Genomic DNA, 27,656 nt, shown 5'->3' with positions numbered 1-27,656 from the left:
GATGTGGTGATCGATAGCCACGCCGGCCAATCGGTGCCGGCTCCCGGAAGACGCTGTCCAATAATGTGTGTGGGGCGGCGGGAGTTCCGGTGCTGAGGCGCAGTTTCCTGTTGGTGTTGGTGAAGTGGTCGAGCCGGGCGCCAGGCCTTGTTGGCGCCAGCGGAGAATCTCAGGTACCGGCAGCATCTCCCTGCGCTCCCCGGGAGGACTGGACATTGTGACCGGGATTGTGCCAACTCTCCATTTGTCAAACCCACCCATGGTGTATGATTGCCAACTCAGGCAGCCAATCACAATCGGCTCAGCCAGATGGCTGCCAGCCAATGGGAGGCCAGCAGCTGCGGATTGACAGGAGGGTCAGCCAATGGGGTCACTCTGTTACTGTTCCCGCATTCCTATTGGCCTGTGCCGCAGACTGACAGGGATCTAAGCCAATGAGCGCCTGCAGTATGTGTGCACTGTCCAATGGGAGAGGCGGATGGGGGTGGTACATTCAACCGGGCCTCTTCTCCCCCTGTGCTCCCTCACTCTGCTCCGCAGTCCCTCTCTCTTCCCCCCCACTTTCTCTCTTCCCCCCCACTTTCTCTCTCTCTCTCTCTCTTCTCCCCCCCACTTTCTCTCTTCCCCCCCCCACTTTCTCTCTCTCTCTCTCTTCCCCCCCCACTTTCTCTCTCTCTCTCTCTCTTCCCCCCCCCACTTTCTCTCTCTTCCCCCCCCCCCACTTTCTCTCTCTCCCCCCCACTTTCTCTCTCTCTCCCCCCCCACTTTCTCTCTCTCTCTCCTCCCCCCCACTTTCTCTCTCTCTCCTCCCCCCAAATTCTCTATCTACCCTGCTCCCCCCATGCCCCCCTGCGCTCCCCCCCTTCCACCGCCCCCCCCCCCCCTCCACCGCCCCTCACCCCCCACACACTGCAACACGGGGGTGCAGTGCTTAGCACTGCTGCCTCATGGCACCGAGGACCCGGGTTCGATCCCGGTTCTGGGTCACTGTGTGGAGTTTGCACATTCTCCCCATGTCTGTGGATTTCGCCCCCACAACACAAAGATGTGCAGGGTAGGTGGATTGGCCACGCTAAATTGGGGAAAATGAATTGGGTACTCTAAATATATTTTTAATAAAGCTGTGAGCAGATAGCCTGGGGTTAGTGTTTAAAACAGCGAGAGGAGAGCTGGGAGTTTCAGTGTTTAAAACAACGAGAGGAGAGCCGGGAGTTTCACAGTTTAAAACAGCGAGAGGAGAGCCGGGAGTTTCACAGTTTAAAACGGCGAGAGGGGAGCTGGGAGTTTCAGTGTTTAAAACAGCGAGAGGGGAGCTGGGAGTTTCAGTGTTTAAAACAGCGAGAGGGGAGCCGGGAGTTTCAGTGTTTAAAACAGCGAGAGGAGAGCCGGGAGTTTCACAGTTTAAAACAGCGAGAGGAGAGCCGGGAGTTTCAGTGTTTAAAACAGCGAGAGGAGAGCCGGGAGTTTCAGTGTTTAAAACAGCGAGAGGGGAGCCGGGAGTTTCAGTGTTTAAAACAGCGAGAGGAGAGCCGGGAGTTTCACAGTTTAAAACAGCGAGAGGAGAGCCGGGAGTTTCACAGTTTAAAACAGTGAGAGGAGAGCCGGGAGTTTCACAGTTTAAAACAGCGAGAGGAGAGCCGGGAGTTTCACAGTTTAAACAGCGAGAGGAGAGCTGGGAGTTTCAGTGTTTAAAACAGTGAGAGGAGAGCCGGGAGTTTCACAGTTTAAAACAGCGAGAGGAGAGCCGGGAGTTTCACAATTTAAAACAGCGAGAGGAGAGCCGGGAGTTTCACAGTTTAAAACAGCGAGAGGAGAGCCGGGAGTTTGTGTTTAAAACAGCGAGTGGAGAGCCGGGAGTTTGTGTTTAAAACAGCGAGAGGAGAGCTGGGAGTTTGTGTTTAAAACAGCGAGAGGAGAGCCGGGAGTTTGTGTTTAAAACAGCGAGAGGAGAACGGGAGTTTCACAGTTTAAAACAGCGGGAGGAGAGCCGGGAGTTTCAGTGTTTAAAACAGCGAGTGGAGAGCCGGGAGTTTGTGTTTACAACAGCGAGAGGAGAAATCTAAACAGCTGTTTGGGTGAGTACAGTAAGACGTGGCACGAGAGCTCCAAGCCATGGTCTGCTCTTGCGTCGTGTGGGAGACAAGAAATGGTTCCAGTTCCCAGGACCAGCAGTTGTGCAGGAAGTGATTCAGCTGCAGATCCGGGAAGCTCGAGTTTCGGAGCTGGAGTGGCGTCTGGAGACACAGTGGAGCACCTGTGAGGCGGAAGAGTATGGTGGATTGCACGTATTGAGAGGTGGTCACACTGCAACCTCAGATTCCACAGACCGAAAGGGATAAGTGACCACCAGGCAGAGTAAGGGGACTAGGCAGGCAGTGCAGGAATCTCCAGTGGCATCCCCCTGCATAAAAGATATTCGGCTTTGGATACTGTAGAGGGGAATGACCTTTGTGACAGGTGCCTGTAACAGCTCTCAACAGTGCCTAAGAAACTGAACCAGAGGCATAACTGTTTAAAGTTTTAAGATGGTGCGGAAAGATCGATTTATTCCAGGAATGATAATATAAGAAATAGGATTTTGTTGTTTTATTAAACAAACTTTATTAAAAGAAAACAATATTTAAACTTTTAAACTTCAACTCTTAACATTAACAGATTGCATGCGCTTTCTTAACCGTAATACACTAGTTCCCATTAAACACCACTTTAAATAAACATGCAACCCTTGTTCCATTTATGCAGACAGGTAAAGGCAATACTTGCATTTTGGAAGCAATCTTCCATTTTGGACATTTGTTCAGAACCCTTTTCTAAAGCCTGCCTCAGTGGCAACTTTCATGACCTCTCTCAGTCGATTTCCAAAGCCTTCTCCTCTGTAACTGTTAAGAACAGTAATCGTTTTCTCCTTATCTCTAGGTTCCACCCAGCCCCTCAAACAAAGGTTCTTTGCTGGGGTTTCCAGGCTTGAACCCATCAGCATATCTTGGCTGGTTGACAGTCCATTCCCATTTATACGCAAGAACAGAACCATGCTATTGATGTGTAACCTCCCATTGACAGACAAAGAGGCCATCAGACACTGTATTGGGCTAATAACTAGTTAGGCAGGAGCGTCCCGAAGAACAATACATCTGGGGCATCCTGCATACTGGGACCATGTAACTTGTCCCAGTGTGGGCATATCCCTCTGACTCTGTGCCAGCAGGTTCTCTTCTCCCCCCCCCCCCCCCCCCCCCCCCCCCCCCCCCCCTTAGTCTGTTTAACCCCTAAATTGCCTGCTATATTGGGATCTCATTTCTGAACCCAATTTCCTATAATCTTCCTCGCCTAACTGCTCTCGGGGGGGGGGGGGGGATAACAGCAGCAGCCAAATTTTGTAGCACCACTGCATAGGGGAGAAGCAAAAGGCATAGCAATACAATCGTCATAGGGAATTCAAGTATGAGAGGAATAGGTAGATGTTTCTATGGTCGCAAAAGAGACTCCGGGATGGTGTGTTGCCTTCCTAGAGCTAGAGTCAAGGATATCTAAGAGCGTTTGCAGAATATTCTGAAGGGGAGCGCGAAAAGCCAGTTGTTGTGGAACACGTCGGTACACACTATCTTGGTTAAAAGAGGGATGAGGACCTGAAGAATATAGGGAGCTAGGAAGCAAGTTGAAAAGTAGGACCACGAACGATAGTTATCTCAGGATTACTACCAGTGCCATATGCTAGTCAGAGTAGAACTAGCAGGATATATAGGATGAATACATGGCTGAAAATCTGGTGTGAGGGGGAAGATTTCAGATTCCTAGGGCATGGGACTGGTTCTTGAGGAGGTGGGACAATCTGGACAGGTTACACCTGGGCAGGACCGGGACTGATGTCCTTGGTTGAGTACTTAAAATAAAGGGATATGATATAGTTGGGATTACGGAGACATGGCTCCAAGGGGGCCAAGGATGGGAACATTGAGGGCTATTCAGGTTTTAGGAAGGACAGACAGAAAGGAAAAGGTGGTGGAGTTGCATTGTTGATTTAAAGAAGATATTGATACAATATTGAGGAAAGATATTAGCACAGACGATGTGGAATGTGATGGGCTGAGTTAAGAAAAATCAAGGGGCAAAAAACATTCAGGGGTAAAAGACCACCAAACTGTAGTAGTAATGTTGGGAATAGCATTAGATAGGAAATCAGAGATGCATGTGTTAAAGGAACATCTGTGATTATGGGTGACTTTAATCTGCATATTGATTGGGTGATTCAGATTAGCTGCAGTACAATAGAGGAAGAATTTCTGGACCAATATATTGAACCAACAAAGCAACAGGCCATTTTCGACTGGGTGTTATGCAATGAGAGGATTAATTGGCAATCTAGTTGTGAGAGAAACCTTGGGGATGAGTGACCATAATATGATAGAAATCTTTATGATGGTGGATAGTGAGGTAGTTGGTTCTGAGACCAAGTTCCTGAATCTCAATAAAGGTAACTATCATGCTTGACAAATCTACTAGAATTCTTTGAAAATGTAATGAGTAAAGTTACACAGGGCGAGCTGGTGGGTGTGATTTATTTAGACTTTCAGAAGGCTTTCGACAAGGTCATTTGGTAGGCCAGTTAAGACATACTTTTTCTGATCTAGAGCTTGGTGTGGAGTCTAGTCTTGGTCTAGAGCTTGGAAGGGCCGGTTTAGCTCACTGGGCTAAATTGCTGGCTTTTAAAGCAGGCCAGCAGCACGGTTTGATTCCTGTACCAGCCTCCCTGGACAGGCGCCGGAATGTGGCGACTGGGGGCTTTTCGCAGTAACTTCATTGAAGCCTACTCGTGACAATACGCGATTTTCATTTCAGGGGAGAATTTCAAATTTTGCAGATCATACGTAATTTGCAAATATTGTAAACTATGAAGAGGACTTCAAAAGGACACAGACAAGTTGATGGAGTGCGCATAGAGGGCAGATGAAATTAATGCAAAGAAGTGTGAGGTGATGCATTTTCGTAGGAAGAACATGGAGAGACAATACACAATAAGGGAAAAAATTCTGAAGTGACGCAGGAACAGAGGGACCTGGGTGGACATGTGCATCGAAGGATGAGAAATTGAAAATAATGGCTTCAGTCTTCTGAATAGTTAATTGGAAGAAATTGCTGCTCAATCTATACTAGGTATTAGACAAGCAGTTTGATGGTTTAGAAACTGTGGAGGAATCAAGAGAAGTGATGAGGTTGAGCTGGATGTCATCCGTGGAGACGTGAACTAATGCTGTGCTTTCACATGCTGCCAGCAAGGGCAGCAGCTGCAGATGAGTAATAGGAAGGGGCAAGGGTAAAGGACCGATTTGATATTTCCCAGGGTTCCATCCTGTGACCAGGAACTCCATTCCCGGTGGCTTATTAGTCGGAATCTTCTCCAGAATGTTTGATCCACCATGCAAACATAAAATAAAGACGATAAGCTGTTGATAATTATGTGTTTTCTTTGTTTATAACATTCTTGAACTATGAATGAAGATTACAGAGAGCAGCACGGTAGCACAGTGGTTAGCACAATTGCTTCACAGCTCCAGGGTCCCAGGTTCGATTCCCGGCTTGGGTCACTGTCTGTGTGGAGTCTGCACGTTCTCCCTGTGTCGACGTGGGTTTCCTCCGGGTGCTCCGGTTTCCTCCCACAGTCCAAAGATGTGCAGGTTAGGTGGATTGGCCATGCTAAATTGCTCTTAGTGTCCAAAATTGCCCTTAGTGTTGGGTGGGGTTACTGGGTTATGGGGATAGGGTGGAGGTGTGGACCTTGGGTAGGGTGCTCTTTCCAAGAGCCGGTGCAGACTCGATGGGCCGAATGGCCTCCTGCACTGTAAATTCTATGATTATGTGCTTTAATGTAGTTGATTTTCTACAGGGCGCAAATAACTTGGTGAACTCATTAAATAAGATTGTTCTATAGGGTTAAATGAGTAAGATGTTTGGTGATCACAGAGTGGCGGTGTTTGTAGAAGCTAAAGCTGTAACTTCCAACTTGGGTAGGTCTGAAACTGTCAGAATTAAATTGGCTGCCTGTTTTATGGGTTCCGAGTATCCTATGCATGGTCCTGTCTTCTTCCATAATACATGATGTTTTTCCTGAGAGGTTACTACAAATCATCCGTGAAGAAGAAAATGATTGAGGTTGTAGAAAATCCAGTGTACACTTCAATGTGTCCAAATTACAAAAGTGGTGACTTCAGATAAGTGCATAATAATACTTTGAATTATAGGCTGCAAGATATTTTGAACTTGAAGAACAGTATCATCTGGGGAGTGAAGTAATCTTGTCCTGACCTTCCTTCAACCCCTGGATGTAATCTTGCTTCTGACCCCTGTGTAGTTTTCTTTTTATCCCATGTTGTTTGGCAGGTCATGCAGGTCATATGTTATTTACTGAAGACCCTCTTTCCACAGGGAGTGAAATGCTACCGGGAGATTCTTGTGGGAACTTTACCTGCAAACCGCTGATACGGTGACCTGGAGCAGAGCTTTTGCATTCAAAGTAACTTGAAAGGACTTGGATAATCCTTGCCGTGTTGTATTTTGTTGTCTCTGTTGCAGTGCTGTACAGGTCAGTGCTAGTGGCTGGCTATGGATGGTTACAATAGAGTGCTGTTTGGATTCAGTTACTAAATGCTTTCATCTAATTGGAGGTGATTGGGATGGTGTTTGTATTAATCCGTGGCAAGAAATCACTTGGTGCTCAGACAGCGAGAGGGAAATACTGGATAGTGGATACCGCTTCCTCCCCGGACTGCCTCCCCTTACTGTTTTGCCCCCCCCCAACATAGTACAACAAAGTTACAGGATGAATTAGATGAACAAGTAAGCCAAATATCTGATATTTAAAGTTATTGTGCATTTTGTCATTGGGCTTGGTAAATTCTGAATTTAGGTGTGGAATGATTCATCTAAGAGGTCTAGCAACCAGACTGGTGGCATTTGTAGAAGCCATGGCTGCAACTTTCAACTCCGGTCAGGCCTGAACTGTGAGAATTAGATTGGTGGTCTGTTTTACACCAATTCAGAGTTTCCTTTGCATTATTCCATGTTATACAAGGTCTCTGAGGCAGCTCCAGTATGACAATTGGTATTGGATGTGTGGCAGGCGAAGAAATTTGATTATTGATGCAGACAGATCTACTATTTCAGGGCACTGCTGAAGATTGACATCCAGAATGGCCCATTAAAGAGATCTGAGCTAAACTATCACTTAAGACTGCATTTTTTCTACTCCATTCTGGGTAATTTGAATACTAGTGTCCTGACTAAGGGTTCTTGTTTTTGAGCAATGGGAAACATCAGTGCTCTGTATTACTAAACTGTATATTTAGGTGGGCATCCACTGTCCATCATCAATAGGTGGAAAATTACTAAACAAACTTTTGAAATTGAAAGCAGACAAGTCCCCAGGGCCTGATGGCCTATATCCTAGGATCTGAAAGGAAGTGGGAGCGGAGATGGTGGATCCATTGGTTATAATATTCCAAAATATCCTGGATGAGGGAAAGGTTCCAGTGGATTGAAAAAATGCTAATGTAGTGCTCTTATTCTAAAAGAGAGTGAGGCAGAAAGTAGGAAACTATAGACCAGTTAGTTTCACATCTGTTGATGGGAAATTGTCATAATCCATCATTTTTTAATTTTATTTTTTAAAATATTAGAGTATCCAATTTATTTTTTCCAATTAAGGGGCAATTTAGCATGGCCAATCCACCTACCCTGCACATCTTTTGGGTTGTGGGGGCGAAACCCACGCAAATACGGGGAGAATGTGCAAACTCCACACGGACAGTGACCCAGGGCTGGGATCGAACCTGGGACCACGGCGCCATGAAGCAGCAGTACTAACCCACTGCGCCACCATGCTGCCCCATAATCCATTATTAAGGAAGTAACTACAGGACATTTAGAAAGTCAAAATGCAATCCATCAGAGTCAGGGTAATGAAGGGCAAATCATGTTTGACTAATTTCTAGAGTTCTTCAAAGATGTAACAAGCCAAGATGTAGTATATCAGGACTTCCAGAAGGCGTTCAATAAGGTGCTGCACAGAAGGTTAATGCACAAGGTGAGATTACATGGGATTAGGGGTAATTTATTACCTTGGATGGAAGACTGGCTAAACGACAGAGGCACAGAATCGGGACAAATGGGTCTTTTTCTGGTTGGCAAGATGTAACCAGTAGGATGCTACAGGGTTCGGTCCTCTATTTACAATCTATATTAATGACTTGGATGTAGGGATAGAAGGTACTATAGCCAAATTTGCAAATTACACTAAAATAGGTGAGATTATAAATTGCAATGTAGAAATACATTTATAAATGGATGTAGATAGGTTAGGTGAGTGGGCCAAAACTTGGCAGATGGAGGTTAATGTGTACAAGTGTGAGGTTATCCATTTTAGTCAGAAAAATGGAAAGGCAATTTATTATCTAAATGGAAATAAACTTCAGAGTGCTTCAGAGGGATCTGGGTGTCCTCATACATGAATCACATAAATCTAGCGTACGGGTACAGCAAGTAATAAGGAAGGCAAATGGAATTTGGCCTTTCCAGCTAAAGGAGTAGAGTATAAAGGTTGTTGCTGCAACTGTACAAGGCACCTGGAGTATTGTGTACAGTTTTGGTCCCCTTATTTGAGGACAAATGTAGTTGCATCAGAGGCAGTTTAGAAAAGCTCTCTAAATTGATTCCAGAGATGAGGGGGTTGTCTTATGAAGAGAGATTGAGCGGTTTAGGCTGATACTCTACTGAATTTAGACGAATGAGGAGATCTAATTGAGGTATACAAGATGATAAAAGGTATTGACAAAGGTAGACATAGAGAAGCTGGTTCCTCTTGTGGGGAAATCTAGAACAAGAACTCATCATTTTAGGATAAGGGGTAGCAGATTTAAAACCGATCAGGAGAAATTACTTCTCTCAGTGGGCGGTGAATCTGTGGAATTCGCTACCCCAGAGTGTAGTGGATGTCGGGACATTGAATAAACTTAAGGAGGAGATAGATAGATTTTTAATTAGTAATGGGTTGAAGGGTTATGGAGAACGGGCAGGAAAGTGGAGTTGCGGCCGAGAGATCGGCCATGATGGTATTGAATGGCGGGGCGAGTGCGAGGGGCTGAATTGCCCAGTTCTTACCACTTACTTTTTAAACACTAGGTGATTTCTTCCAGTAAACTAATACACAGCCATCCCAATGAGCTCCAATTAGATTAAAGTGCAGTGATTATGTGGCTTATTAACCTCTAACAGTACCCCTGTTTCTTGTCAGCTTGTGAGGAAACTCTCAACCTCATGGCTGACTATAAGGGGAGCCTGCACTGTAAGTTAGCCGCACAGAAATTCTACCAATGTGGATGGTTTAAAAATTCTGCTCCGATACCAGACTGACATTAAAAACATTGTCATAGGCAGATCAGCAAGGGTGATGCAGGGCAAGCAGAACACTAATCTGGTTTTATTCATATCTACATAGAAATGATAGCACAGAGCCGTGTTGTTGTCCTTTACTTGAGGAATAGACCAAATCCTTTGTACCCATTCTGCTCCTGTCGCCCTTTATTTCCCTCTCATTAATCCATCATCCTATCTATTGTTACACGTTGAAATAGTCTCCGTTTTCAAACTAACTCTTGTTGTATATTTCACAAGCTCACAACTCCATTTGGATGATTGTGTCAGTCTTGAACTAGGTGTGATTGGGTAAGTCACAGACATATAGAATCTCCAAAAATGAGTGCTTCCCAAATTATTTTCCAGTGTGAAAATTAATGTGACCACAAATGCCAGCAAAATGAGAAAACAACATTGTAACATTCAATATGTAATCAAAGTTTGCGTGTTATTGATCAACATTGGTACTTGGGACTATGATGTTGTGGCCATTACGGAGACATGGTTAGAACAGGGACAGGAATGGTTGTTGGAAGTTCCGGGGTATAGATGTTTCAGTAAGAGTAGGGAAGGTGGTAAAAGAGGTGGAGGAGTAGCATTGTTAATCAAGGATCGTTTTAACGGCTGCAGAAAGGCAGTTCGAAGGGGATCTGCCTACTGAGGTAATACGGGCCGAAGTTAGAAATAGGAAAGGAGCGGTCACGTTGTTAGGAGTTTTCTATAGGCCCCCAAATAGTAATAGAGATGTGGAGGAAGAAATTGCAAAACAGATTATGGATAGGTGTGGCGGTCTCAGGGTAGTTGTCATGGGTGACTTTAACTTTCCAAATATTGATTGGAACCTCTATAGGTCGAACAGTTCGGATGGGTCAGTTTTTGTACAGTGTGTGCAGGAGGGTTTCCTGACACAATATGTGGGTAGGCCGACAAGAGGGGGCGGGGTACTGGGGGGATTTGGTACTGGGTAATGAACCAGGCCAAGTGTTAGATTTGTTTGTGGGAGTGCACTTTGGAGATAGTGACCACAATTCGGTGTCTTTCACTATTGCAATGGAGAGGGATAGGGCCATACGGCAGGGCAAGGTTTATAATTGGGGGAGGGGTAATTATGATGCGATTAGGCAAGAATTAGGGAGCATAAGATGGAAACAGAAACTGTCAGGGAAAGGCACAAATGAAAAGCGGAGCTTGTTCAAGGAACAAATACTGCGTGTCCTTGATAGGTATGTTCCTGTTAGGCAGGGAGGAAATGGCTGTGTGAGGGAACCATGCTTCACAAAAGAGGTCGAATGTCTTGTCAAGAGGAAAAAGGAAGCGTATGTCAGGATGAGAAAACAAGGTTCAGTTGGGTCGCTTGAGGGTTACAAGGTAGCAAGGAATGAGCTTAAAAAAAAGGGCTTAGGAGGGCTGAGAGGGGGCATGAGAAGTCCTTGGCGGGTCGGATCAAGGAAAACCCCAAGGCTTTTTACTCTTATGTGAGAAAGATAAGAATGACCAGGGTGAAGTTAGGGCCGGTCAAGGGCAGTAGTGGGAACTTGTGCATGGAGTCAGAAGAAATAGGAGAGGCGTTGAATGAATACTTTTCTTCAGTGTTCACCGAGGAGAGGGGCCATGTTTTTGAGGATGAGAGTGTGATACACGCGGGTAGGCTGGAGGAGGTAGATGTTCTGAGGAAGAATGTATTAGCAATTTAGAAAAACCTTAGGGTCGACAAGTCCCCTGGGCCAGATGGGATATATCCAAGGATTCTTTGGGAGGCAAGGAATGAGATTGCAGAGCTTTTGGATTTTGGGTCCTCACTGTCCATGGGGATAGTGCAGGAGGACTGGAGAGTGGCGAATGTTGTTCCTCTGTTCAAGAAAGGGAATAGGAATGACCCTAGTAATTATAGGCCGGTTAGTCTTACTTTGGTGGTCGGTAAGTTAATGGAAAAGGTCCTGCAGGATAGAATTTATGACCATTTGGAAAGATGCAGCTTAATCCGGGATGGTCAACACGGATTCGTGAAGGGTAAGTCTTGCCTCACAAATATGATTGAATTCTTTGAGGAGGTAACTAAGTGTGTAGATGAAGGTAGAGCAGTTGATGTCGTATACATGGATTTTAGTAAGGTGTTTGATAAGGTTCCCCATGGTCGGCTCATGAAGAAAGTAAGGAGGTGTGGGATAGAGGGAAATTTGGCCAATTGGATAAGTAACTGGCTATCACATAGAAGACAGAGGGTGGTGGTGGATGGAAAATTTTCAGACTGGAGACCAGTTACCAGCGGTGTACCACAGGGATCAGTGCTGGGTCCTCTGCTATTTGTGATTTTTATCAATGACTTGGAGGAGGGGGCTGAAGGGTGGGTCAGTAAATTTGCTGATGACACCAAGATTGGTGGAGTAGTGGATGAGGTGGAGGGCTGTTGTAGGCTGCAAAGAGACATTGATAGGATGCAGAGCTGGGCAGAAAAATGACAGATGGAGTTTAACCCTCATAGGTACGAGGTGATTCATTTTGGTAGAAAAAATTTGAATGCGGATTACAGGGTCAACGGCAGGGTTCTGAGGAATGTGGAGGAACAGAGAGATCTTGGGGTTCATGTCTACAGATCTCTGAAGGTTGCCACTCAAGTGGATAGCGCCGTGAAGAAGGCTTATAGTGTGTTGGCGTTTATTAACAGGGGGCTTGAGTTTAAGAGCCGTGTGGTTATGCTGCAACTATACAGGACCCTGGTGAGACCACATTTGGAGTATTGTGTGCAGTTCTGGTCACCTCATTATAGGAAGGATGTGGAAGCATTGGAAAGGGTGCAAAGGAGATTTACCAGGATGCTGCCTGGTTTGCAGGATAGGTCTTATGAGGAACGGTTGAGGGAGCTCTGGCTGGGCAGCACGGTGGCACAGACTGTTAGCCCTGCTACCTCATGGCACTGAGGTCCCAGGTTCGATCCCGACTCTGGGTCACCGTCCGTGTGGAGTTTGCACAATCTCCCCGTGTTTGCGTGGGTTTTGCTCCCACAACCCAAAAATGTGCAGGGTAGGTGAATTGGCCGCACTAAATTGCCCCTTAATTGGACAAAAATGAATTTGGTGCTCTAAATTTATTTTTTTTTAAAGAGGGAGCTGGGGCTTTTCTCTTTGGAGCGGAGGAGGATGAGAGACGACTTAATAGAGGTTTATAAGATAATGAGGGGGCTAGATAGAGTGGACGTTCAGAGACTATTTCCTCGGGTGGATGTAGCTGTTACAAGGGGGCATAACTATAAGGTTCAGGGTGGGAGATATAGGAGGGATATCCGAGGTAGGTTCTTTACTCAGAGTGGTTAGGGTGTGGAATGGACTGCCTGCTGTGATAGTGGAGTCGGACACTTTAGGAACTTTCAAGCGGTTATTGGATAGGCACATGGAGCACACCAGAATGACAGGGAGTGGGATAGCTTGATCTTGGTTTCGGACAATGCTCAGCACAACATCGAGGGCCGAAGGGCCTGTTCTCTGCTGTACTATTCTATGAAAATCTGTATTTTAAACTATGTTGTTAAAGTTTTATTATTTCATGTACTTATGTAAGTTTCAGTCAAGTTCTTCAAATTTCCTGGTGACAGAAGACTCAGTGACGGTCCTCGTCTCCTGCTGCCTGGCTCCGGATAGCTGCGCATTGCCCCTTATAAAGATGGCAGGCCTGTACCTTGAAAGAAACCCAGAGCCTGCAAATGCAGAACTGGTAGCTTCTTATTCGGGGTTTGCTGCCTACATAATATGTTGATGAAGCCACCCGCCCACCCACCAGATTCATTGCTCTCCTCTGTTACACCTCAGAGGGAAATTGAGTGCAGTTAAGAGTCAATCGCATTGTTGTGGGCCTGAGGTCACGTAAGCCAGACCAGGTAAGGATGTTAGATTTCCTTCCCGATACCACGTAAGTGAACAAGATGGATTTTTACGACAATTGACAATAATTTCATGGCCATCATTGGATTTTCAGTTCCGGAGCTTTTTCTTTTTATTGAATTCAAATTGCCCCATCTGCCATGGTGGGATTGAAACCCTGGTACCCAGATCATTACCATGGGCCTCTGGATTACCAATCCAGTGACAATACCACAATGCCACTTTCTGCCCGCCTGTCATCCTGTGATCCAGTAAGCTGCTCAATGACCCTTGCAGGGAGCAAGCCAGGGCTAATTTGTTATTTCCTAAATATGATTACAAGATTAATTAAACTTTGAGCTTTTTCCACTTGCCTGTATTTCACAGAAGTTGAAATGGGACGCAGGAAATCAAAGAGAAAGCCTCCTACCAAGAAGAAGGTGCTCGGCACTCTGGAAACACAGTTCACATGTCCATTCTGTAACCATGAAAAGTCATGTGATGTTAAGATGTAAGTGTATGGCATCACAACAGTCGTGTTTATTAAGTTTCAGGCTTGGTGGGAGCCACTTTGCAGATGTAACTGGTCATTGCACGTTGAAGTTACGTCCAACTGTTGAAATTGGTACATTCGTAGAATTTAAAAGTCCTGCAGCCAATCAGGCTTTGGGATATTAATGCAAAATACTTTTTTGGGTTCAGTGTCATTGACTATTCTGTTGACTCCTATGAGCTGAAGTGTATCTTTTCATGCTGTATAGCTGGTAAATACTGATTTCAATGCTGCCATTTCCATGTATGTGAGTGGAATATATCACATCCTGTTAAGTGATACCCCTCTTCAGAAAATTCATCAAACATAACTGTGTCAGGTGGAAAGTTGGCCTGAAACCAAGCGATACTTTATTGGACTGAATAAAGTGATAGTTTAACGTAGAACATACAGTTCAGAAGGAGGCCATTCGGCCCATCGAGTCTGCACTGACCCACTTAAGCTCTCACTTCCATCCTATCCCTGTAACCCAATAACCCCTCCTAACCTTTTTGGACACTAAGGGGAATTTAGCACGGCCAATCCACCTAACCTGCACGTCTTTGGACTGTGGGAGGAAACCGGAGCACCCGGAGGAAACCCACGCAGACACGGGGAGAACGCGCAGACTCCGCACAGACAGTGACTCAGCGGGGAATCAAACCTGGGACCCTGGCGCTGTGAAGCTATCCACTTGTGCTACCGTGCTTTATTGAACTGAATAATATACAGTAAAAAGCAACAAATTATTGAATTCAACACTGTTATGCACCCAAATGAAATATTCAATATCCTATGAGGTCATTATGACACAAAAGACTGTATCTGTCTTTATTTAAGTAATAAATGTATAGTCATCTTAGAAAGCTAAATTTGATGTGATTTGCTGTGCAATCTAAAATCTGAGACCATTTAACACTAAGTTGTGTATAAACCTTTTGGCATGTTTTACTTTACAAAGTGCACTTTCTGAAACCTGGCATAGTAGGCTTATCTGACCTCTGAGTGGGCTTTTCCTGTGAAGAATACTTAGTGTATTTTGAGTTTTTATTGTTTCTATCAAAGATTATAAGCTAAAAACTACCATATCCTGTAAGTTCATTAACATGTCAGTACCCACTTTCATGCACCAACCAAACATATAAAAGTAGTTGTAACAAATGAACTGATGAACTTTCTACCAACCCCTTGATCAGGGAGCATTGCAAATGCAGCAGTTTGGGTTTGATTTGACTTGTCCCTCTGATGGATGGAGATGACTCTTTTCTGAGTTCTGTGCTTCATCTCTGCAGATGATCCTTCCAATTTCACAGGCTAGAATTGAAAACATTAGGGTGGGGAAAACTGATTGGAACCATCTTTCTGATTTATGAAAGCATAATGTGGAGTTTTGTGTTAAGATCTAGCTGTTTTAATGTTTTCCTCCCCAACCACGTTTTCCAGGGACCGCGCGCGGAATACGGGGATCATATCCTGCACCGTGTGTTTAGAAGAATTCCAAACTCCAATAACATGTATCCTTCATTTTAAAAACAAAAGAGTATGTATATTCAGTCTGACTGTCTCCCACTCCCCGCTCACAATGTCATTTTTATCTCATTTCTTCCTTGTGCTCTCAACAGCACAACTTGCATTTATTTCTTTGAATAACAATCAAAGAAGCAGATGTCAGGAGGAGTGGCCAGAACCTTAGTCAGAGATTGGTGTTATGGAGGGTATTAAAGGTTAGGAAGAGAACTCCAGAGCATGGGCTTGAATGGCTGAAGTCACTTTTGGCAGTTGGTACAAAGGGAATGGGGATTCACAAAGAGTTGGAGGAACATGTCATTCTTGGGGTTATGAAGGGTGGTGGGGGCTACCTGTGGGTGTTGAGGGAGAAAATGTATCACTAAAAAGTTTTAGATGGGTTTAAATCTTTTAAAATTTAGCAGTATTGGGAGGCAAATGTAAGTTGATGGGTTAGGTGGATCTAGGCAGCAGGAAGTACTGGGTGAGCTGAAGTTTATAGAGGCTTGACAACCAGCTAGAAACTCTTTGGAATGCTGCAGTCTAGAAACATCCAAAAACATTGAGATCGTAACAGAAGTTCGGTTTAGATGGGTGGTGTTAGATTTTGTAATCAGGAGCTCTGTTTGGGATTGAATAAAATGGTGAGGCTGCAACTTGAGTCAGTGGCTGGGGAGGGGATTGGAATCGAGGGTAAGTCAGAAGTCAAAGATAAAAACTTCCATCTTCACAATATCTAATCTGAGTTAAGTGAAGGCTTATCCCAGATCTTGATGCCGGGCTGGTAAAGTAGTGTGTCAACACAGGCAGTGTTGCGCTCCAGTCTGGTCCACACACCTTCCTTCCAGTGCTCCTCTGATCAGCCTAATATTCGCCCACTCTAAATTACAGCAGATCTTTAAATGAGCTGCCTGTGCCCCAATCTGCAGCCAGTATTGCTCACCCATCACCTTGTGTTCATTGTAAGAAGTCTTACAACACCAGGTTAAAGTCCAACAGATTTGATTCAAACACGAGCTTTCGGAGCACAGCTCCTTCCTCAGGTGATTGGCGAGGTATGTTCCAGAAACATTTATATAGACAAAGTCAGAGATGCTGGACAATGCTTGGAATGCAGGCATTTGCAGGTAATCAAATCATTACAGATCCAGGGAGAGCGATAATCACAGGTTAAAGAGGTGTAAATTGTCTCAAGCCCGAACAGTTGGTGGGATTTTGCAAGTCCAGGCCAGATGGTGGGGGGTGGATGTAATGCGACATGAATCCAAGATCCCTGTTGAGGCCGCACTCATGCGTGCGGAACTTAGCTATAAGTTTCTGCTCGGCAATTCTGCGTTGTCGCGTGTCCTGAAGACCGCCTTGGAGAACGCTTACCCGGAGATCAGAGGCTGAATGCCCTTGACTGCTGAAGTGTTCCCCGACTGGAAGGGAACATTCCTGCCTGGTGATTGTTGCACGATGCCCGTTCATTCGTTGGCGCAGTGTCAGCATGGTCTCGCCAATGTACCACGCTTCGGGACATCCTTTCCTGCAGCGTAAGAGGTAGACTACATTGGTTGAGTCGCACGAGTATGTGATGCGTACCTGGCGGGTGGTGTTACCACGTGTAATGGTGGTATCCGAGTCGATGATCTGGCATGTCTTGCAGAGATTGCCCTGGCAGGGTTGTGTGGTGTCGTGGTCACTGTTATGAAGGCTGGGTAATTTGCTGCAAACAATGGTTTGTTTGAGGTTGCGCGGTTGTTTGAAGGCCAGTAGTGGGGGTGTGGGGATGACCTTGGCAAGATGTTCATCTTCATTGATGATGTGTTGAAGGCTGCGAAGAAGATGTCGTAGTTTCTCTGCCCCAGGAAAGTACTGGACGATGAAGGGTACTCTGTCAGTGGTGTCCCGTGTGTGTCTTCTGAGGCGGTTGGTGCAGTTTTTTGCTGTGGCGCATTGGAACTGTCGATCGATGAGTCGAGCGCCATATCCCGTTCGTACGAACGGGATATGGCGCTCGACTCATCGATCGATAGTTCCAACGCGCCACAGCAAAAAACCGCACCGACCTCCTCAGAAGATACGCACGGGACACCACTGACAGAGTTCCCTTCGTCGTCCAGTACTTTCCTGGGGCGGAGAAACTACGACATCTTCTTTGCAGCCTTCAACACATCATCGATGAAGATGAACATCTTGCCAAGGTCATCCCCACACCCCCACTACTGGCCTTCAAACAACCGCGCAACCTCAAACAAACCATTGTTTGCAGCAAATTACCCAGCCTTCAGAACAGCGACCACGACACCACACAACCCTGCCAGGGCAATCTCTGCAAGACATGCCAGATCATCGACTCGGATACCACCATTACACGTGGTAACACCACCCACCAGGTACGCGGCACATACTCGTGCGACTCAACCAATGTAGTCTACCTCTTACGCTGCAGGAAAGGATGTCCCGAAGTGTGGTACATTGGCGAGACCATGCAGACACTGCGACAACGAATGAACGGGCATCGTGCAACAATCACCAGGCAGGAATGTTCCCTTCCAGTCGGGGAACACTTCAGCAGTCAAGGGCATTCAGCCTCTGATCTCCGGGTAAGCGTTCTCCAAGGCGGTCTTCAGGACACGCGACAACGCAGAATTGCCGAGCAGAAACTTATAGCCAAGTTCCGCACACATGAGTACGGCCTCAACAGGGATCTTGGATTCATGTCGCATTACATCCACCCCCCACCATCAGGCCTGGACTTGCAAAATCCTACCAACTGTTCGGGCTTGAGACAATTTACACCTCTTTAACCTGTGATTATCCCTCTCCCTGGATCTGCAATGATTTGATTACCTGCAAATGCCTGCATTCCAAGCATTGTCCAGCATCTCTGACTTTGTCTATATAAATGTTTCTGGAACATACCTCGCCAATCACCTGAGGAAGGAGCTGCGCTCTGAAAGCTCGTGTTTGAATCAAACCTGTTGGACATTAACCTGGTGTTGTAAGACTTCTTACTGTGCTCACCCCAGTCCAACGCCGGCATCTCCACATCTTGTGTTCATTGACCTACGTTGATGGCCACCTGGTCTTTGTACAGTCAAATTGTCTTCGCCTCTCGTTCCTCTCTTTTTAAAATCCCCCTTCAACCCCAATTTATGGCTCCCATCAAATTCTCCTTTGGCTCAGCATTTGTTTTCTTCCTTGTGCCTCTATGAAACATTGTAGAAAATATATTTCCTATCTTACAGGTAGCCATGATCAGGTAGTCATGACCCCTCAGGTGAGGAAGGAGCAGTGCTCCGAAAGCTAGTGTTTGAAACTTTAACCTGGTGTTGGAAGACTTCTTACTATCTTGCAAAGAACAAAGTGAGTGGAAATTGAGTGGAACAATGTGAGGTGCTATAAGAAAAGCACAATGCCAGGGCAGCTGGAGGGGAGGATTTTGCATGGGTTAATGTAGGGCAGGTGGTGCAAAGATAACTAAACAGTTAGTGGGAAGCTAGGTTTCAGTCAAATCAGGGTGATTATGCAATCCTCCACATTAAGGCCTGGAGTCTTGTTTGTAAGTGGCCTGCATACTGGCGGGAAGAGTAGTGATTGTTAATTGGCAGAGCCCGGGGTGTGGGGAGGGCAGGGCTATGGACGTGACAGGACAGAGGTTGCATTGAATATAAGAGCAGGGAGGTTATGTTGGAGCTGTATAAAACCCTGGTTAGGCCCCAGCTGGAGTACTGTGTGCAGTTCTGGTCGGCACACTATAGGAAGGAAGTGATTGCACTGGAGATGGTGCAGAGGAGATTCCCAAGGATATTGCCTGGCTGGAGCGTTTCGACCATGCAGAGAGGATGGTTATGTTAGGTTGAGGTGGGTTTCCTTCAAGCAAAGAAGGCTGAGGGGGTGATCTGATTGAGGCGTATAACATTGAGGGACGTAGATAGGAAGAAACTTTTCCCCTTAATAAAGGAGACAATAAATAACCAGGGGGCATAGATTTAAGGTAAGGGCTAGGAGATTTGAGGAAAAGCCTTTCCATCCAGACGGTGGTAGGAATCTGGAACTCGCTGGCTGACAGGATGGTAGAGGCTGTGCTGTATAATTCTTAGGTGGTGAGATTATCTATCGATGGGTAGGATTTCACTCATCTGGTTTCATGCATATCTATCTAGTTTTAGCCAGAGACAAATGCTCTTCGGGAGGGTCTAAATTAATTGAGCAGGGGGTTGGGAACCTGAATTGTAGCTCCAGTATACTGGAGGTTAAGAGTAGTGAGGTCATGAGTAAGGTTTCAAGGTTGCAGGAGTGTACCGGCAGGCAGGAAGGTGGTTTAAAGTGTGTTTACTTCAACGGCAGGAGCATCCGGAATAAGGTGGGTGAACTTGCAGCATGGGTTGGTACCTGGGACTTCGATGTTGTGGCCATTTCGGAGATATGGCTAGAGCAGGGACAGGGATGGTTGTTGCAGGTGCCGGGGTTTAGATATTTCAGTAAACTCAGGGAAGGTGGTAAAAGAGGGGGAGGGGTGACATTGTTAGTCAAGGACAGTATTACGGTGGCAGAAAGGACGTTGATGAGGACTCGTCTACTGAGGTAGTATGGGCTGAGGTGAGAAATAGGAAAGGAACGGTCACCCTGTTGGGAGTTTTCTATAGGCCTCTGAAAAGTTCCAGAAATGTAGAGGAAAGGATTGCAAAGATGATTCTGGATAGGAGCGAAAGTAACAGGGTAGTTGTTATGGGGGACTTTAACTTTCCAAATATTGACTGGAAACGCTATAGATCGAGTACTTTAGATGGGTCCATTTTTGTCCAATGTGTGCAGGAGGGTTTCCTGACGCAGTATGTAGATAGGCCAACAAGAGGTGAGGCCGTATTGGATTTGGTACTGGGTAATGAACCAGGACAGGTGCTAGATTTGGAGGTAGGTGAGCAATTTGGTGATAGTGACCACAATTCAGTTACGTTTACTTTAGCGATGGAAAGGGATAGGTATATACCGCAGGGCAAGAGTTATAGCTGGGTGAAAGGCAATTATGATGCGATGAGGCAAGACATAGGATGCATCGCCTGTAGAGGAAAACTGCAGGGGATGGGCACAATTGAAATGTGGAGCTCGTTTAAGGAACAGCTACTGCGTGTCCTTGATAAGTATGTACCTGTCAGGCAGGGAGGAAGTGGTCGAGCGAGGGAACCGTGGTTTACGAAAGTAGTTGAATCACTTGTCAAGAGGAAGCAGGAGGCTTATGTAAAGATGAGACGTGAAGGTTCAGTTAGGGCGCTCGAGAGTTACAAGTTAGCTAGGAAGGACCTAAAGAGAGAGCTAAGAAGAGCCAGGAGGGGACATGAGAAGTCTTTGGCAGGTAGGATCAAGGATAACCCTAAAGCTTTCTATAGGTATGTCAGGAATAAAAGAATGACTAGGGTAAGATTAGTGCCAGTCAAGGACAGTAGTGGGAAGTTGTGCGTAGAGTCCGAGGAGATAGGAGAGGTGCTAAATGAATATTTTTCGGCAGTATTCACGCACGAAAAAGACAAAGTTGTCGAGGAGAATACTGAGATACAGGCTACTAGACTAGAAGGGCTTGAGGTTCATATGGAGGAGGTGTTAGCAATTCTGGAAAGTGTGAAAATAGATAAGTCCCCTGGGCCGAATGGGATTTATCCTAGGATTCTCTGGGAAGCTAGGGAAGAGATTGCTGAGCCTTTGGCTTTGATCTTTAAGTCATCTTTGTTTACAGGAATAGTGCCAGAAGACTGGAGGATAGCAAATGTCCCCTTGTTCAAGAAGGGGAGTAGAGACAACCCCGGTAACTATAGACCAGTGAGCCGTACCTCTGTTGTGGGCAAAGTCTTGGAAAGGTTTATAAGAGATAGGATTTATAATCATCTAGTAAGGAATAATTTGATTAGAGATAGTCAACATGGTTTTGTGAAGGGTAGGTCGTGCCTCACAAACCTTATTGAGTTCTTTGAGAAGGTGACGAAACAGGTGGACGAGGGTAAAGCAGTTGATGTGGTGTATATGGATTTCAGTAAAGCGTTTGATAAGGTTCCCCATGGTAGGCTTTTGCAGAAAATACGGAGGCCTGGGATACAGGGTGATTTAGCAGTTTGGATCAGAAATTGGCTTGCTGTAAGAAGACAAAGGGTGGTGGTTGATGGGAAATGTTCAGCCTGGAGTTCAGTTACTAGTGGTGTACCACAAGGATCTGTTTTGGGGCCACTGCTGTTTGTCATTTTTCTAAATGACCTGGAGGAGGGCGTAGAAGGATGGATGAGTAAATTTGCAGTTGACACTAAAGTTGTGGACACTGCAAAAGGATATTGCAGCTTACAGAGGGACATATAAGCTTCAGAGCTGGGCTGAGAGGTGGCAAATGGAGTTTAATGCAGAAAAGTGTGAGGTGATTCATTTTGGAAGGAGTAACAGGAATACAGAGTACTAGGCTAATGGTAAGATTCTTGGTAGTGTGGATGACCAGAGAGATTTTGGTGTCCATGTACATAGATCCCTGAAAGTTGCCACCCAGGTTGATAGGGTTGTTAAGAAGGCGTACGGTGTGTTAGCTTTTATTGGCAGAGGATTGAGTTTCGGAGCCATGAGGACATGTTGCAGTTGTACAAAACTCTAGTGCGGTCGCATTTGGAGTATTGCGTGCAGTTCTGGTCGCCGCATTATAGGAAGGATGTGGAAGCATTGGAAAGGGTGCAGAGGAGATTTACCAGGATGTTGCCTGGTATGGAGGGAAGATCATATGAGGAAAGGCTGAGGGACTTGAGGCTGTTTTCGTTAGAGAGAAAAAGGTTAAGAGGTGACTTAATTGAGGCATACAAGATGATCAGAGGATTAGATAGGGTGGACAGTGAGAGCCTTTTTCCTCGGATGGTGATGTCTAGCATGAGGGGACATTGCTTTAAATTGAGGGGAGATAGATATAGGACAGATGTCAGAGGTAGGTTCTTTAATCAGAGAATAGTAAGGGCGTGGAATAACCTGCCTGCAACAGTAGTGGACTCACCAACACTAAGGGCATTTAAATGGTCATTGGATAGACATATGGATGATAAGGAAATAGTGCAGATGGGCTTTAGAGTGGTTTCACAGGTCGGTGCAACATAGAGGGCCGAAGGGCCTGTACTGCGCTGTAATGTTCTATGTTCACCGGTAATGGCTTCTTCCTACAACGATACCTCTGTCCCAAAGTATCTATCCCTGACCTCTATTATTTCTCATCTACGTGTTGTGTTCTGGGGACATCAGCTGAAAACATCTTGTGATGGCAGCCACCTCCAGCTGACTGATACTTCTCTTGTCCCCACCAGTCTAGACAGCTTGCCCCATATTCCGCATTAGATGAGCAGAAATTTCTTCCAGCTAAGACCAAAGCCATTGACGTCAGTTGTCTGTTCCTTCGCCATCAAATCCATCTAACTATCTAGCAACTGCCTGTGGCTGAACCAGACTTTTCACAATCTGTGTCATATTTAACCTTGCTGAGCTTCCAACAACAGATCCATGCCATCACTAAGACAACCTATTTTCACATCTGCAAAATGATCATCTCTACTCCTGCCTTAATGTAAAAGGTTAAGCCACCATAGGCTGCTTACCCCTTTGAGGGCGACAGCTGGCTGGTGATGGTTTAACCCGAGGGTCACCACACCTCGGGCAGGGGGTAAGGTTGAGAAGGTGGGGCATGAATAACCTCAGCCGGTACGGGATTGACCCCGTACTGCTGGCTTCGCTCTGCATCACCAATCAGCTATCTAGCCTACTGAGCTAAACCTGCCCTGGTGTACTGATAGCTTAAACCCTGATCCATGCCTTGGTACTCTATATTTAAATATTCTACTGCACTCCTAGCCAGCCCCTCACTTTTTACCCTCTGTAAATTTTAGGTCATCCAAAGTCTGTTGCCTGTGTCTTAACACCAAGTCGTGTCCATCCATCTCCCATGTTCAGTGACCTGTACAGGGTTGGTTAAGCAACCCCTCTTTTAAAATGTTCACCTTATTTTTGAATCCTTCTACGGCCTTGGCCCCCTCTATCTCTTAATTTCCAGATGAACAACAACACACCAAGATAGCTGCTGTCCTCCAATTCTGGGCTCTTGATCATCTCTAACTGTTTCATCATTGGTGGCCAAGCCTTAATTTGCCAATGCTCTCCCCAAACATCTTCACCTCTCTTTCCTCTTTTAAGAGGAACCTACCTCTTTGACCAAACCTTTAGTCACCTTTCCTAATATTTTGCTATGTGGCTAGGTGTCAAAGTTTGTTTGACAATGCACCTGTGCAGTGTCTTGGGAAGTTTTACTATGTTAATGCATTATATAAATTCAAGTTGATTTTGTTTGGAATAATAGTAAAGTTAGCTCTCACTGGGTGTGCAGGTTGGGAAGGTTGGTGAGGTTATCAGTTGTTTGGGGGAATGCTTGGGAAGGTTGGAAAGGTTAGCTTTCGCAAGGGACACATGTTGGTGAGGTTAGTTTTCACTGGGGACATTGGTTCAGAAGGTGAGCTCTCACTGGGGTTATTGGGTGGAATGGTTGGTGGGGTTAGCTGTCGCTGAGGGTATTGGGTGGTAAGGGTGGATCTCGCTGGGGCCACTGTTGAGAAGGTTAGCTCTTCTGGGGGTACTGGGTGAGAAGGTTGGTGAGGTTAGTTTCGCGAGGAACATGAGTGGAGAATGTTGCTCTTGTGCGTACTGGGTAGGTAATTTGGGGAGGATCACTCTCCCTGGAGACATGGATCGAGGAGGGGATCTCTCTCTGGGGACATGGATTGAGGAGGGGATCTCTCTCTGGGGACATGGATTGAGGAGGGGATCTCTCTCTGGGGACATGGATTGAGGAGGGGATCTCTCTGGGGACATGGATTGTGGAGGGGGATCTCTCTCTGGGGACGGATTGAGGAGGGGATCTCTCTCTGGGGACATGGATTGAGGAGGGGATCTCTCCCTGGGGACATGGATTGAGGAGGGGAACTCTCCCTGGGGACATGAATTGAGGAGGGGATCTCTCCCTGGGGACATGGATCGAGGAGGGGATCTCTCCCTGGGGACATGGATTGAGGAGGGGATCTCTGGGGACATGGATCGAGGAGGGGATCTCTCCCTGGGGACATGGATTGAGGAGGGGATCTCTCCCTGGGGACGGATTGAGGAGGGGATCTCTCTGGGGACATGGATTGAGGAGGGGATCTCTCTCTGGGGACATGGATTGTGGAGGGGATCTCTCCCTGGGGACATGGATTGAGGAGGGGATCTCTCCCTGGGGACATGGATTGAGGAGGGGATCTCTCTCTGGGGACATGGATTGAGGAGGGGATCTCTCCCTGGGGACATGGAATGAGGAGGGGATCTCTCCCTGGGGACGGATTGAGGAGGGGGATCTCTCTGGGGACATGGATTGAGGAGGGGATCTCTCCCTGGGGACATGGAATGAGGAGGGGATCTCTCCCTGGGGACATGGATTGAGGAGGGGGATCTCTGGGGACGGATTGAGGAGGGGATCTCTCTGGGGATATGGATTGAGGAGGGGGATCTCTGGGGACGGATTGAGGAGGGGATCTCTCCCTGGGGACATGGATTGAGGAGGGGATCTCTGGGGACGGATTGAGGAGGGGATCTCTCTGGGGACATGGATTGAGGAGGGGATCTCTCTGGGGACATGGATTGAGGAGGGGATCTCTCTGGGGACATGGATTGAGGAGGGGGATCTCTCCCTGGGGACATGGATTGAGGAGGGGATCTCTCCCTGGGGACATGGATTGAGGAGGGGATCTCTCTCTGGGGACGGATTGAGGAGGGGATCTCTCCCTGGGGACACGGATTGAGGAGGGGATCTCTCTGGGGACAGATTGAGGAGGGGATCTCTCTGGGGACATGGATTGAGGAGGGGATCTCTCCCTGGGGACGGATTGAGGAGGGGGATCTCTCTGGGGACATGGATTGAGGAGGGGATCTCTCTCTGGGGACATGGATTGAGGAGGGGAACTCTCCCTGGGGACATGGATTGAGGAGGGGATCTCTCCCTGGGGACATGGATTGAGGAGGGGATCTCTCCCTGGGGACATGGATTGAGGAGGGGATCTCTCCCTGGGGACATGGATTGAGGAGGGGAACTCTCTCTGGGGACATGGATTGAGGAGGGGATCTCTCTCTGGGGACATGGATTGAGGAGGGGATCTCTCTGGGGACATGGATTGAGGAGGGGATCTCTCCCTGGGGACGGATTGAGGAGGGGATCTCTCTCTGGGGACGGATTGAGGAGGGGATCTCTCCCTGGGGACATGGATTGAGGAGGGGAGCTCTCCCTGGGGACATGGATTGAGGAGGGGGATCTCTGGGGACGGATTGAGGAGGGGATCTCTCTGGGGATATGGATTGAGGAGGGGAACTCTCCCTGGGGACATGGATTGAGGAGGGGATCTCTCTCTGGGGACATGGATTGAGGAGGGGATCTCTCCCTGGGGATATGGATTGAGGAGGGGGATCTCTGGGGACGGATTGAGGAGGGGATCTCTCTGGGGACATGGATTGAGGAGGGGATCTCTCTGGGGACATGGATTGAGGAGGGGATCTCTCCCTGGGGACATGAATTGAGGAGGGGATCTCTCCCTGGGGACATGGATTGAGGAGGGGATCTCTCTCTGGGGACATGGATTGAGGAGGGGATCTCTCCCTGGGGACATGGATTGAGGAGGGGATCTCTCCCTGGGGACATGGATTGAGGAGGGGATCTCTGGGGACATGGATTGAGGAGGGGATCTCTCCCTGGGGACATGGATTGAGGAGGGGATCTCTCCCTGGGGACATGGATTGAGGAGGGGATCTCTCCATGGGGACATGGATTGAGGAGGGGATCTCTGGGGACATGGATTGAGGAGGGGATCTCTCTGGGGACATGGATTGAGGAGGGGAACTCTCTCTGGGGACATGGATTGAGGAGGGGATCTCTCCCTGGGGACATGGATTGAGGAGGGGAGCTCTCTCTGGGGACATGGATTGAGGAGGGGATCTCTCTGGGGATATGGATTGAGGAGGGGAACTCTCTCTGGGGACATGGATTGAGGAGGGGAACTCTCTCTGGGGACATGTCGGGAAGATTGGGGAGAGGAGAAGATGGTATGATTAGGGTTACTTCCTGTTTAAGCAGTTGGCGATGAGTACTAATTTCCCTCTTTCTGTCTCTCTTCTCTACTTGGGCAGAGCATATCCAACTTGCTGAGTTTTACGTGAATGATTGTAAACATGACCTGTGTTTATTTCATTGCTGCTGCCTTTTCTTTAACTGTTGCCACTCAGATCTGTCGGAACCGGTGGATGTTTACAGTGATTGGATTGATGCCTGTGAAGCAGCAAACCAGTAGTTTAGGATCAAGTCACTTACGTTTTTATTTCGAGGTGTTTTTCAGATTTCTTTTTTTGCCGACTGTATATAAATTGAGTTCATGCAGATTCTTCTGTAATCCTTCGGACTGTTTCCAGGCTGTTATTAAAAAGTTAGAATTCTTCCATTCACTGTGTGAACTTTTACTTTTTAAGATTGAAGTTTTAATAGGTAGCTTTGATACCTTTCAATGGGTGTGAGTGCATATGCATTCACCAATAAGCCTGTTTATGGCCACATTTAGTTGTATGGCCTTTTTAAAACCCAGAAACTCAAGTACAGGACTGAGACTGCTCATGCAGCTAACTACCAATTGTGACAGTGATGAATTAATGATTTTAGTAATGCCAGGGATAAATTGGAGTCATTGCGGCACAGCAGGGGGGGCGCAGTAGACCAATCCAATCTGTGCTGTCAGCCTATTATATTCCCATAACCCTATAGGTTTATCTCGTTCAGATATGTATTCAATTTCTTTTTGAAATCTGTGTTCACAAGTTTTGTACGCTCTGAACTCCAGGTGAAGAATACTGCATACTGCATGAAAACAATTCTTCATCACATTTCTCTCTCCTCGCCCCGTGTCTTTTTGCTTGAAATCTTAAATCTGTGCCCCTTACTCCTTGTACCATTAGTTATTGGGGAGACATTTTGTCTACCTTATCTAAACCTGTCATAATCTTGTACACCAGCAGGTGGTGAACACTGAAAGTGGTGTTATCAGCAAGTGTTCTTATTGTGTTCTTATTTCAAAGGTTGTGTGGGATAATGATCGAGATGCTGGGCCAAATACTACCATGATGTTTGGTGCCAAGAGGGGTTGCACCAGTAACTTAATGGCAGGTTGGCCCTATATCCACATACCGCTTGCACTGCACTGCTGCTGGAACTGATATGTTAACCTCTTGTATTGTCGGAGAGGCCTGCAGCCCATTGCATCTGCACTGGCCAGAAACAACCACCTAAGCATTCTAATCTCATTTTC

General features: G+C 46.6%; 1 protein-coding gene across 4 annotated transcripts; it reads left to right on the top strand.

The window, feature by feature from the left end:
- On the top strand, positions 1-26,798 carry elof1 (ELF1 homolog, elongation factor 1). 4 transcript variants are annotated; one of them, XM_038784858.1, is made up of 5 exons: positions 32-173; positions 6,421-6,577; positions 13,647-13,770; positions 15,235-15,305; positions 26,587-26,798. In XM_038784858.1, the coding sequence occupies exons 3-5, from the start codon at positions 13,655-13,657 to the stop codon at positions 26,649-26,651; spliced, it is 252 nt and encodes an 83-aa protein (XP_038640786.1). In that variant the 5' UTR covers positions 32-173; positions 6,421-6,577; positions 13,647-13,654; the 3' UTR covers positions 26,652-26,798. The 4 variants fall into 4 exon arrangements, with proteins under 4 accessions (XP_038640789.1, XP_038640786.1, XP_038640790.1 ...); XM_038784862.1 differs by having other exon boundaries at positions 33-173; positions 6,421-6,508; XM_038784861.1 differs by lacking the exon at positions 6,421-6,577 and having other exon boundaries at positions 1-173.
- The last annotated feature ends 858 nt before the right edge of the window (positions 26,799-27,656 follow it).

The sequence above is a fragment of the Scyliorhinus canicula genome, chromosome 25 (assembly GCF_902713615.1).
Source record: "Scyliorhinus canicula chromosome 25, sScyCan1.1, whole genome shotgun sequence".
NCBI lineage: Eukaryota > Metazoa > Chordata > Chondrichthyes > Carcharhiniformes > Scyliorhinidae > Scyliorhinus > Scyliorhinus canicula.
The sequence above is the reverse complement of the archived record's forward strand: the minus strand, read 5'-3'. Positions and strand labels throughout refer to the sequence as shown.